General features: G+C 48.8%; 1 protein-coding gene across 4 annotated transcripts in view; it reads right to left on the reverse strand.

Annotated features, from left to right (window-relative positions):
• CETP (cholesteryl ester transfer protein) overlaps positions 1-12,880 on the reverse strand; it is a 63,862-nt gene extending 50,982 nt beyond the window's left edge. The window contains exons 1-2 of one of the 4 annotated variants that reach the window (XM_083165100.1): positions 12,562-12,880; positions 1,467-1,581 (exon numbers count right to left, since the gene is read on the reverse strand). In XM_083165100.1, the coding sequence (XP_083021226.1) occupies positions 1,467-1,581; positions 12,562-12,682 (236 nt within the window). In that variant the 5' untranslated portion in view covers positions 12,683-12,880. The remainder of the gene's footprint in view (positions 1-1,466; positions 1,582-12,561) is intronic. The other 3 variants (XM_083165099.1, XM_083165101.1, XM_083165102.1) reach the window with 3 other exon arrangements.
• Positions 12,881-14,016: the final 1,136 nt, after the last annotated feature.

The following is a 14,016-nucleotide window of genomic DNA, read 5'->3' on the forward strand; positions in this document are numbered from 1 at the left end:
GATAAACTCTGTGGTAACTGTACATTCAGAATGTAAAAAGATTACAACTGTAATACCAAAAATGTGTTTATTTAAAGGACTGCTGCTGGAATCAGGGCATGATTATGTCAGGGTTGCCTAGCCTCCCGAAATGGCCGGGAGGGTCCCGAAAATCGGGTCCCCTTCCCAGCCCCCCCCCCCCCCCCCCAGAAAGGTGGACAAACCTCCTGGATTTAGGGACACACACCCCCCCAACCTCCGACGCACCATTTAAATAACCTTTAAATAGCCTTATCTACTATCTCCGATGAGGGGGCGTGAGCTAAAGTGCCATAATCGCATCATTTTAGCCCTGCCCCCTCTGTGGAGATGGGCAAACCGGGTCATTTTCCAGCATGGGGGCGGTGCTTAATGACGGCACGTTCAAGCCCCACCCCCAAACTCCTTCTGAAAGTCTCCTCTCCGGGCTTCTGCCACAGAGGAGATTTAAAAAGTCGGCAACCCTGGATTAAGTGTTCCAGCCACCCTAATACAGAAGAGCCCCCCCCCCCCCCCCCCCCCAGCTCTCATTTTCAGGGGTATCATGCTCATTGCCAGGGGGGTACATATGCTTGTTGTCAGGTGGTAAACATGTTCATTGCCAAGCGTGTTACATGCTTAGAGGGCACAATTGCTCCAGGAACCCGCACTTCCGGGTAGCGCTGGGCACATTACCTTCCCTGATAGATGCTGGGAAGGTAATGTGCTGACAGTGAAGGCTGCTACCTAATGATTTCAGTACCGGCAGAGGTGTACTGATCTATAGTGGGCACTTGTATAAGCAAGAGGATGCTAGATACTGCCGGCTACATGTACACAAAGGCCTTTATACACTTTGGATACGGGCAAACCAAATGTATTTTTCTGCCCTGTCTGCATGGCATTAAACTGTTTAGAGCAGTATAGGGGGAGATTCTCTCAACTAAAAATGCGGTAAAAAAACCCCGTTATCTGGGTTTTTACTGCATTGCTCTAAGCATCCCCCGCCGGGTTACCCTGGCGGGGGGCATCACCAGAAAAATCTGGCGATGCACCATAGAAGCCTATGAGCTTCTAACACGACCCCCCCGCCGACCCGCACCGACCCCCCCTCACCTGTGTCCGGGCAGCACAGAGCTGTGCTGCCCGGACCTGTGACCATCTCCTCCCTGCACTATGATCCTCTTCCGGGTGCAGGGAGGAGGAGAGCACGGCGCAGCAGCGCCGGGTAAGGGAGGGAGGAGAGAGCCGCCGGGTCCCGGTGGGACCCGCTGACTCTCACCGCAAAGGACAGCTCTTAACGCAAGAGCTGTCCTGTGCCATAATTATCGCATATGCAATATTTATGAATGCGGTAGCCAGCGATGGGCAGCGGTAAGGGGGTGCGGATGTTAGAGCATCCCCCCCATAATGTGTATACACTTCTATTCAGATCACATGAGCTGTTACGGACACACAGAGAGCCTTACTTGGTCAAACCGTAGGTTACTGCTCCCAGAAATCGGACAGCCTTCTCTCCATTGATGTCAGGAAAAGAGGCGTGCCTGAACGCAGCCCTGATCACTTCTGTTGTCTTCTCATTCACTAAAATGATGATGCAGTATTCAATCACATAGAAAATAAAGAAGAATTTCTATATTACACAATGCTAATATGCTCTCCAGATGTGGTCCGGCGGTGGAGCTGGAGATTGATGCCTGTGAGCGTAGTGAAAACTCACATCAGGCTGCAGTCGGCAGGGCTGACACCAGACGTTGGGGGTTATTCTGGTTGATTTACGCGGATGCAAATTTGCATCCTTGCGAGTCAACCAAACCCCGCCATGCGAATGGTGGCCTGGCCGCCACCATTCGCAGCGTGAGTTCGCACGCACTGGCTGTGTATGGATGTTTTTAGTTACCATCCATTCGCAGGCTGCGGGAGTACACCATTCGATGGTGAGCTGGTTAATCGATAAGAAAGGTGTCACCCCAGGTGCTGGCAATCATACATTACCAGGGAAGCCCAGGAACAGAGCAATGTGTCCTCCTGGAGAGGGGCATGCTGGGAGGTATGGATAATGTATGATTGCCAGCACCTGTGGGGAGCTAGGTAACTGATAAGAAAGGTGTCACCCCAGGTGCTGGCAATCATACATTACCAGGGAAGCCCAGGAGCAGAGCATTGTGTCCTCCTGGAGAGGGGCATGCTGGGAGGTATGGATACTGTATGATTGCCAGCACCTGTGGGGAGCTAGGTAACTGATAAGAAAGGTGTCACCACAGGTGCTGGCAATCATACATTACCAGGGAAGTCCAGGAACAGAGCATTGTGTCCTCCTGGAGAGGGGCATGCTGGGAGGTTTGGATAATGTAGGATTGCCAGCACCTGTGGGGAGCTAGGTAACTGATAAGAAAGGTGTCACCACAGGTGCTGGCAATCATACATTACCAGGGAAGCCCAGTAGCAGAGCATTGTGTCCTCCTGGAGAGGGGCATGCTGGGAGGTATGGATACTGTATGATTGCCATCACCTGTGGGGAGCTAGGTAACTGATAAGAAAGGTGTCACCACAGGTGATGGCAATCATACATTACCAGGGAAGCCCAGGAGCAGAGCATTGTGTCCTCCTGGAGAGGGACATGCTGGGAGGTATGGATAATGTATGATTGCCAGCACCTGTGAGGAGCTAGGTAACTGATAAGAGATGTGTCACCACAGGTGCTGGCAATCATACATTACCAGGGGAGCCCAGGAACAGAGCATTGTGTCCTCCTGGAGAGGGGCATGCTGGGAGGTAAGGATAATGTATGATTGCCAGCACATGTGGGGAGCTAGGTAACTGATAAGAAAGGTGTCACCACAGGTGCTGGCAATCATACATTACCAGGGAAGCCCAGGAACAGAGCAATGTGTCCTCCTGGAGAGGGGCATGCTGGGAGGTATGGGTAATGTATGATTGCCAGCACCTGTGGGGAGCTAGGTAACTGATAAGAAAGGTGTCACCACAGGTGCTGGCAATCATACATTACCAGGGAAGTCCAGGAACAGAGCATTGTGTCCTCCTGGAGAGGGGCATGCTGGGAGGTTTGGATAATGTAGGATTGCCAGCACCTGTGGGGAGCTAGGTAACTGATAAGAAAGGTGTCACCACAGGTGCTGGCAATCATACATTACCAGGGAAGCCCAGTAGCAGAGCATTGTGTCCTCCTGGAGAGGGGCATGCTGGGAGGTATGGATACTGTATGATTGCCATCACCTGTGGGGAGCTAGGTAACTGATAAGAAAGGTGTCACCACAGGTGATGGCAATCATACATTACCAGGGAAGCCCAGGAGCAGAGCATTGTGTCCTCCTGGAGAGGGACATGCTGGGAGGTATGGATAATGTATGATTGCCAGCACCTGTGAGGAGCTAGGTAACTGATAAGAGATGTGTCACCACAGGTGCTGGCAATCATACATTACCAGGGGAGCCCAGGAACAGAGCATTGTGTCCTCCTGGAGAGGGGCATGCTGGGAGGTATGGATACTGTATGATTGCCATCACCTGTGGGGAGCTAGGTAACTGATAAGAAAGGTGTCACCACAGGTGATGGCAATCATACATTACCAGGGAAGCCCAGGAGCAGAGCATTGTGTCCTCCTGGAGAGGGACATGCTGGGAGGTATGGATAATGTATGATTGCCAGCACCTGTGAGGAGCTAGGTAACTGATAAGAGATGTGTCACCACAGGTGCTGGCAATCATACATTACCAGGGGAGCCCAGGAACAGAGCATTGTGTCCTCCTGGAGAGGGGCATGCTGGGAGGTAAGGATAATGTATGATTGCCAGCACATGTGGGGAGCTAGGTAACTGATAAGAAAGGTGTCACCACAGGTGCTGGCAATCATACATTACCAGGGAAGCCCAGGAACAGAGCAATGTGTCCTCCTGGAGAGGGGCATGCTGGGAGGTATGGGTAATGTATGATTGCCAGCACCTGTGGGGAGCTAGGTAACTGATAAGAAAGGTGTTTCACCCCAGGTGCTGGCAATCATACATTACCAGGGAAGCCCAGGAGCAGAGCATTGTGTCCTCCTGGAGAGGGGCATGCTGGGAGGTATGGATACTGTATGATTGCCAGCACCTGTGGGGAGCTAGGTAACTGATAAGAAAGGTGTCACCACAGGTGATGGCAATCATACATTACCAGGGAAGCCCAGGAGCAGAGCATCGTGTCCTCCCAGAGAGGGGCATGCTGGGAGGTATGGATAATGTATGATTGCCAGCACCTGTGGGGAGCTAGGTAACTGATAAGAAAGGTGTCACCACAGGTGCTGGCAATCATACATTACCAGGGAAGCCCAGGAACAGAGCATTGTGTCCTCCTGGAGAGGGGCATGCTGGGAGGTATGGATAAAGTATGATTGCCAGCACCTGTGGGGAGCTGGGTAACTGATAAGGAAGGTGTCACCACAGGTGCTGGCAATCATACATTACCAGGGAAGTCCAGGAACAGAGCATTGTTTCCCTGAAGGAGAGGGGCATGCTGGGAGGTATGGATAATGTATGATTGCCAGCACCTGTGGGGAGCTAGGTAACTGATAAGAAAGGTGTCACCACAGGTGCTGGCAATCATACATTACCAGGGAAGCCCAGGAACAGAGCATTGTGTCCTCCTGGAGAGGGGCATGCTGGGAGGTATGGATAATGTATGATTGCCAGCACCTGTGGGGAGCTAGGTAACTGATAAGGAAGGTGTCACCACAGGTGCTGGCAATCATACATTACCAGGGAAGTCCAGGAACAGAGCATTGTTTCCCTGAAGGAGAGGGGCATGCTGGGAGGTATGGATAATGTAGGATTGCCGGCACCTGTGGGGAGCTAGGTAACTGATAAGGAAGGTGTCACCACAGGTGCTGGCAATCATACATTACCAGGGATGTCCAGGAACAGAGCATTGTGTCCTCCTGGAGAGGGGCATGCTGGGAGGTATGGATAATGTAGGATTGCCGGCACCTGTGGGGAGCTAGGTAACTGATAAGGAAGGTGTCACCACAGGTGCTGGCAATCATACATTACCAGGGATGTCCAGGAACAGAGCATTGTGTCCTCCTGGAGAGGGGCATGCTGGGAGGTATGGATAATGTATGATTGCCAGCACCTGTGGGGAGCTAGGTAACTGATAAGGAAGGTGTCACCACAGGTGCTGGCAATCATACATTACCAGGGAAGTCCAGGAACAGAGCATTGTGTCCTCCTGGAGAGGGGCATGCTGGGAGGTATGGATAATGTATGATTGCAGCACCTGTGAGGAGCTAGGTAACTGATAAGAAAGGTGTCACCACAGGTGCTGGCAATCATACATTACCAGGGAAGCCCAGGAACAGAGCATTGTGTCCTCCTGGAGAGGGGCATGCTGGGAGGTATGGATAATGTATGATTGCAGCACCTGTGAGGAGCTAGGTAACTGATAAGAAAGGTGTCACCACAGGTGCTGGCAATCATACATTACCAGGGAAGCCCAGGAACAGAGCATTGTGTCCTCCTGGAGAGGGGCATGCTGGGAGGTATGGATAATGTATGATTGCCGGCACCTGTGGGGAGCTAGGTAACTGATAAGGAAGGTGTCACCACAGGGGCTGGCAATCATACATTACCAGGGAAGTCCAGGAACAGAGCATTGTGTCCTCCTGGAGAGGGGCATGCTGGGAGGTATGGATAATGTATGATTGCAGCACCTGTGAGGAGCTAGGTAACTGATAAGAAAGGTGTCACCACAGGTGCTGGCAATCATACATTACCAGGGAAGCCCAGGAACAGAGCATTGTGTCCTCCTGGAGAGGGGCATGCTGGGAGGTATGGATAATGTATGATTGCCAGCACCTGTGGGGAGCTGGGTAACTGATAAGGAAGGTGTCACCACAGGTGATGGCAATCATACATTACCAGGGAAGTCCAGGAACAGAGCATTGTTTCCCTGAAGGAGAGGGTCAGGTAGGCGACTCTGAGCATGCTTGGGGTCAGGGTTTTCAGCACCCCTTGCAAACAACACAATTTGTATAAAGAGCCAGTGGCCTCACAATAGGACCCCCAATTCAAATTATGCCACACAGTAGCACAATCATATTCTCATTACACCACATGTAGTGACCTTGATTCAAATTACACCATAAAGTAGTGCCCATTCTTTTATGTTATGACACACAGCAGTGCCCCATATACAAGTTACACTACACAGTAGTATTCCTTACACATGTATGCCACACAGTAGTGTCGCTTACAAATAATGCCCACAGCAGTAGTACCCCTTACAAAAAATGTCCACAGTAACTGTCCTTTATACACTTATATATCTCTGTCCTTCCAGCAGCTTCCTCTCCTCTCGTGTTACCTTCAGCGACGGAGACAGCATGACATCACATACGCCGTGCCAGAAAAAGGACGCCGCTGGGACAGGCTTGTCTGTTGTAATTCCTGTGTAGGGCTATGGTGAAGGTTAAACTGAGTTCAATTAACATTACAGGTATTGGAACTCAGTTTCACCCAGTCCCCCCCACTTTAACCCTTGACTACCTACCTCTCAGACATATATACTACTGCCTTTCCACAGATGTATATACATATATTAGGGTGACCAACTCATCCCTTTAATCCGTGACACATATTAATTACACAGGTTCTGTGGCAGTTTAAAACCAGGTAAAACTGAGTCTTGAGGTGTGGCAGTTTAAAACCAGGTGAAAGCCAGCCACAGAACCTGTGTAATTAATATGTGTCCCGGATTAAAGGGATGAGTTGGTCACCCTTACATATATACACAAGCTAGCCATTCCAAACCGCTTCCAGCAGTTCGCTGCGCCTGTGTAAAGCTGCAGACATAATGTTGCATTATTTCTGACACCTGTTAATGATGATGCTTCCTTGTGTTCCTATGTATTTTTTTAGTCCATATTGTCGGTTATTTTGTCTCCTCTAGGATGGCAGCCATGTTGTTGAGGACATGTATATACTTGTCTGGAGCTGCATAGGCGAATGAATGGAAAAATTCATGGTGACCATCAATTTTAAGCACATGGATGGCCGTCCCTACACGCTAAAGAGTAAATTTACTAAAACTTCTAAAAACGAAAAGAGGTGATGTTGCCATAGTGACCAATCAGATTCTGTCTCATATTTCTCTTTTGCATCCTAGAAAATGATTGAAAGAATTATTGAATGATTGAAAGCCCCTCGTCACGCTTCGGAATGGCGTGGATAGTGGGGGTGTTTCAGGAACACATTCAAACCTGCCATATGATACTTCTGAGCAATAGCTACTCAGAGGTCAGAGGCAGGAGGGTATCACTGCATTGCTGCTGGAGCATCTGAGACACTCCTACGTATCACAAAGATGGAGCGCCTCTCCACCGGCGCCCCCATGATCCCCTCTCCACAGGAGAGAGGATATCATGTGGGCGCCAGCGCTCACTAGGCTTCACAGGAGCTTAGGAGTAGCAGCGCTGCGCTGCCTTGGAGGAGTCAGCGTAGGTACATTACAGAAGTAAGGCAGTCTGGCAAGCTGCAAAGATTCACAGCTAGAGTGGCATGCGCTGCCGCCGTGAAACTAAACAAGAACCAAAGTTTATATACTTTAATATAAATCAGTGGTGCAAGTAATGGGGTGCGGCGTGGTACGGCATACCTGTAAGAAATATATTGCAGATCGCCGTACCACTTTCCCCCGACCCACAGCCGATGCTTGTGCATGCCGGCTCACCTGACAGAACGGAAGTGATATGACAGCCGGGCAGAGAGTGGTGGGCTGCCCAGCTGTCTTCTGAGCAGGTCCATGCCTATATGAAATATCGGGAGACCCGGCGCTATATTTCAAATAGCCATGGACCTGATCAGAAGACATCCCGGCTCGTGACATGCCCGGCTCGTGAATCTCGAGCCAATCGGAGCTGCCGGCACGTCACTTTAAATAGCTGCGCCGAGGAGTCGCAGACGGATGGACCTGCTCTAAGAGAGACAGCCGGGTTTCCACAGCTCTTCCAAGGGGAGACCTGTGGAAGCAAATTATACTCACGGGGCTCACGGGACTGATCCATGCAGGCGTCTGCCAAATACGGCAGGAAAATGAAGTGTATGTTCCTGGTGTATTTGGTCGGCAATTAGCGGCCGTTTACCGCCAATTAGCGGCCGTATGTTACGTAATTAGTAAATTAGGAATCACCATTCTTTTGAATGGTGATTCCTATTCGTATTTTCCGATGGCGTATACATACAAATATGAATGTGCCATAAATACGAATACAAATTCACGTATTTTCAGGATAGTAAATCCTGAAAATACGTATACTCCTAAAAATTCGTATTTTACTATACAAATTTTTTAGGCGTATTAGCCTTAGTAAATTTCCCCCATTATGTCCCTCAACAGTTCTTAAAGTGGTCCTTGTAAGGTGGTGGAACACACTTGTCCACCGCCTCTCTCCTCTCCCACCCCCCCAACATGTCACAGCCAGGGTGGGTGGTAGGGTGTCTGCAATCTCTAAATGTATGCCCTCTCTCACATACCCGTGAAAAGAATAATGCGGGCCACATAATGCCACCATTAATGTAAATGATGTCCCACAGTGCAAAACAACCCAATACCCCAAAAAACAGGACAGCGTGCACATAAGACGCGCCGCAAAAATTTAGGACATGGCTTTGTGGGACAGGGGATTATGCATACTGTAAGGCCCATTACACATTATGCCACACACAGTAATACCCATTGCACAATAAGTCACACACGGTAGTACCCCTTACATATTATGCCACATAAGTGCCACTTACCTACACGCTCATTGCTAGGGTTTTCTTGCACAATGCCAGGGGTTACATGCTCAGTGCCAGGGGATACATGCTCAGTGCCAGGGGTTACATGCTCATTGCCAGGGGTTACATGCTCAGTGCCAGGGGTTACATGCTCAGTGCCAGGGGTTACATGCTCAGTGCCCGGGGTTTTTCTTGCTTATTGCCAGGGTTACATGCTCAGTGCCCGGGGTTTTTTGCTCGATGCCGGGGTTTCATGCACTGTACCATGTGTCACATGCATGGTGCCAGGGGTAACATGCACAGTGCCAGGGGTTAAATGCATGGCGCCACTGTGTGGTAGAGGCGACAGCCGGGCAGAGCAGTGGAAACCCGGCTGTCTCTCTTAGAGCAGGTCCATCTGTCTGCGACTACACGGCGCAGCTATTTAAAATGATGTGCCGGCAGCTCCGATTGACTCGTGATTCACGAGCCAGGCATGTCACGAGCCAGGATGTCTTCTGATCAGGTCCATGGTTATTTGAAATATAGCGCCGGGTCACCAGCCAATAGGAGCCGCTCCTGATTGGCTGCCAGGCCGCGAGCTCCTATTAGCTGGCGATATTTCAAATAGCCGTCGACCTGCTCAGAAGACAGCCGGGCAGCCCACCACTCTCTGCCCGACTGTCATATCGCTTCCGTTCTGTCAGGTGAGCCGGCATGCAAACGCATCGGCTACGGGTCGGGGGGAAGTGGTACGGCGACCTGCAATATATTTCTTACAGGTACGCCATACTACGCCGTACCCCATTACTTGCACCACTGATTTATACTGTATTAAAGTATATAAAGTTTAAACTGATTATACATTAATGTACGGTATACATTATTTGACCCGACCTGTTTAACCCTTGCAAACTACAGATACTTTGTCCATTCAACCAAATCTGTTGCCCATGCCAACTTAACTGCCTATTTTTCTGCCAAAATGCCTGTAGGTCATAGAAAATGTTTGGTGTGTGACATGTAAGTGAACCCCTGTACGGGTTTCAAGTGTCATACTGCTTGACCAACGCTGTTTAACCCTTGCAGAACACCAGCTACTTATTTAAAATAATGACATCTGGGACCCATGCCCAGTTTCGTGCCCAATTTCTACCCAAATCCTTGTTGGTCAAAAGAAATTGCATGTGGGTCATATGTACCTGACCCCCCTGTGCAGGTTTCAAGTGTCAAACTGTTTGACCAATGCTGTTTAACCCTTGCAGGACACCTGCTACTTATTCAAAATTATATCTGGGACCCATGCCCATTTTTGTGCCCATTTTCTGCCCAAATCCTTGTTGGTCAAAAGAAATGGCAAGTGGGTCATATGTAAGTGACCCCCCTGTGTGGGTTTCCAGTGTAATATTTTTTGACCAACGCTGTTTAACCCTTGCAGGACACTAGCTACTTATTCAAAATGATGAAATCTGGGACCCATGCCCACTTTACTGCCCTATTTCTGCCCAAATCCTTGTTGGTCAAAAGAAATGGCAAGTGGGTTACATGTATGTGACCCCCCGTGTGGGTTTCCAGTGTAATATTTTTTGACCAACGCTGTTTAACCCTTGCAGGACACCAGCTACTTATTCAAAATGATGACATCTGGGACCCATGCCCACTTTACTGCCCTATTTCTGCCCAAATCCTTGTTGGTCAATAGAAATTGCATGTGGGTCATATGCACCTGACCCCCCTGTGCAGGTTTCAAGTGTCATACTGTTTGACCAACGCTGTTTAACCCTTGCAGGACACCAGCTACTTATTCAAAATTATATCTGGGACCCATGCCCATTTTTGTGCCCATTTTCTGCCCAAATCCTTGTTGGTCAAAAGAAATGGCAAGTGGGTCATATGTACCTGACCCCCCTGTGTGGGTTTCCAGTGTAATATTTTTTGACCAACGCTGTTTAACCCTTGCAGGACACCAGCTACTTATTCAAATTGATGACATCTGTGACCCATGCCCACTTTACTGCCCTTTTACTGCCCAAATTCTTGTTGGTCAAAAGAAATTGAATGTGTGTCATATGTATGTGACCCCCCTGTGTGGGTTTCAAGTGTAATATATTTTTTGACCAACGCTGTTTAACCCTTGCAGGACACCAGCTACTTATTCAAAATGATGACATCTGGGACCCATGCCCAGTTTCGTGCCCAATTTCTACCCAAATCCTTGTTGGTCAAAAGAAATTGCATGTGGGTCATATGTATCTGACCCCCCTGTGCAGGTTTCAAGTGTCAAACTGTTTGACAAATGCTGTTTAACCCTTGCAGAACACCAGCTACTTATTCAAAATGATATCTGGGACCCATGCCCATTTTTGTGCCCATTTTCTGCCCAAATCCTTGTTGGTCAAAAGAAATGGCAAGTGGGTCATATGTAAGTGACCCCCCTGTGCGAGTTTCCAGTGTAATATTTTTTGACCAACGCTGTTTAACCCTTGCAGGACACCAGCTACTTATTCAAAATGATGACATCTGGGACCCATGCCCACTACTGCCCTATTACTGCCCAAATCCTTGTTGGTCAAAGGAAATGGCAAGTGGGTTACATGTACTTGTACTTGTGCGGGTTTCAAGTGTCATACTGTTTGACCAACGCTGTTTAACCCTTGCAGGACACCAGCTACTTATTCAAAATGATGACATCATGCCCACTTTACTGCCCTATTTCTGCCCAAATCCTTGTTGGTCAAAAGAAATTGCATCTGTGTCATATGTATGTGACCCCCCTGTGTGGGTTTCAAGTGTAATATTTTTTGACCAACGCTGTTTAACCCTTGCAGGATACCAGCTACTTATTCAAAATGATGACATCTGGGACCTATGCCCACTTTACTGCCCTATTTCTGCCCAAATCCTGGTTAGTCAAAAGAAATGGCAAGTGGGTTACATGTATGTGACCCCCCGTGCGGGTTTCCAGTGTAATATTTTTTGACCAACGCTGTTTAACCCTTGCAGGACACCAGCTACTTATTCAAAATGATGACATCTGGGACCCATGCCCACTTTAGTGCCCTATTTCTGCTCAAATCCTTGTTGGTCAACAGAAATTGCAAGTGGGTCATATGTAAATGACCCCCCTGTGCGGATTCCAAGTGTAAACATTTTTGACCAACGCTGTTTAACCCTTGCAGGACATCAGCTACTTATTCAAAATGATGACATCTGGGACCCATGCCCACTTTAGTGCCCTATTACTGCCCAAATCCTTGTTGGTCAAAAGAAATTGCATGTGTGTCATATGTAAGTGACCCCCCTGTGTTGATTTCTGCAGTCAAATTTGTGGTCCAAGATTCATTAACCCTTGTAAAAGTGATTTTCCTGAATAAGAAGCTGGATCTCGAAGAAGAAGCCAACTTCAGCCCCGTGAACTTGGCAGTGATATTGATGTGCAGAATGGGTGTACCCTGAGCCAGATGTACTAAGCCATGAAAAGTGATAAAATGGAGAGTGATAAACCACCAGCCAATCAGCTCCTACCTGTCATATTTCAAACACAGCCTGTGACATGGCAGATAGGTGCTGATTGGCTGATTGTTTATCACTCTCCATTTTATCACTTTTCAAGCTTAGTACATCTGTGCAACCATGTGAAAGTCCAGTTAGCTGCATCCCATGAGCCTAATTACATGTATACAATCAGTAAATTTACTGACAGTTAGCATCCCAGCATTGTTATATTACCAAAGGCAGACAGATATATTGGTTTTATCTTAGTATAAATAGAAATAAAAGCTGGAAAGTTTCTCTGAGATGAGGCAAGCACTTACACACCAAGGCGGCAGGCTTCGTCACCCTGCAGACTATCCCAGTCTCTTGAGAGGATGATGGTTTAAACTCGCAGGCTGATGAAATGCTCAGAAAGCAGGCGACAAGTGCAGCGCTCCACATGGTGACAGTCCCACAGACAGAGCTCTGGGTAGATGCTAAATTATAGTGGACCTGTATTATAGACCTGTGATGCTGTCATACAAACGTGACCCGCAGTCACCAGTGGGAGGAGTCAGTACACTGAGTTCCATTCCCAAAATTACCAAGCTGGAGTTACAATGGCAGAATTATACAGTACAGGAAAAGGCACATTTCCAGAGCATCCCAAACTTCCTTACAGTGTACAAGATGGCCAGGGCTCATCCTACTCCCACAATTGCTGGAAATGCAAGATCATATATAAATCACTCATCTGCCCGGGTCTCTACAGGTCAGCCCCAATAACAAGATGAAATACTGTTAGCGCAGGAAATGTTTATTATAAGGCATTCTTATAGCTCCCCCGCACAGATAACGGACCTTGTGTTTATCCTATAATCTGGAGGCCTTGGGAAATGGTTACACTGCAGCCTGCAGAAATCATTGTAAAATGAGAAAGGAGTAAGCAAGGACAGCAAGGAGGGAGGGTGGGACGGGGACTGACATTTCCTGGGAATGGTATGGGTCGTGAGGGTTGCCGACTTTGAAATAGGGATGGCCATCGGCTATCGATGTTTCCAAAACATCGATGGTCGGGACATAGTGCCCGATGTTTTGGGCATCGATAGTCGAGGGCCGAATAGTATGATGCCATCGATGGATGGCATCCGATGTCGATATATATATTTTTTTACCTTCTGGCTGCTGGCCAGCTGCCCGGCTAGTCCAGTCGACTGTCTGTGACATCATGCGGCGCAGCCGCCACGGCACAGTGCAGAGGAGGACGAATGTGCCCGGCCGGGAGGTGCGCGCACGCATGCGCGACAAAACTAACTAACCTGATGCACTGGATAATAATATTTCTTCTGCACGTGCGCGCGCCGCGCAGAAGAGCCATTACTATACATCGCGTCAGGTATAGCTCTATTGTGCATGCGCGCACATCCCGGCGGCGGCGCCCGTTCTTCCTCTGTGCATGCGCAAGTACACGATGGTGGTACCCATCGATGGCTGCCGATAGAATGGTTTATAGCCATCAATGGTTCCTGCATAACCTACCATCGATGGGAACCATCGATGGAATAGGCTTCGATGGCCATCCCTACTTTGAAATGCTCCTCTCCGGGGGCGGGGCATGACTGTGACGTCATTAAACCCCGCCCCATTTTGGAAAATAGTAGAAATCACTGATCTCCATGGAGGGGGTGGGGCTAAAATGACACGATTGTGTTGTTTTAGCTCCACCCCCTCCTCTGAGACCCGCGGATTGCGGCATTTAAATGCCACGATCGGGGGGCTCAGTGGGGGTCCCCCTG

This window comes from Crinia signifera, chromosome 11, assembly GCF_055691185.1.
Source record: "Crinia signifera chromosome 11, ASM5569118v1, whole genome shotgun sequence".
NCBI classification, from domain to species: domain Eukaryota; kingdom Metazoa; phylum Chordata; class Amphibia; order Anura; family Myobatrachidae; genus Crinia; species Crinia signifera.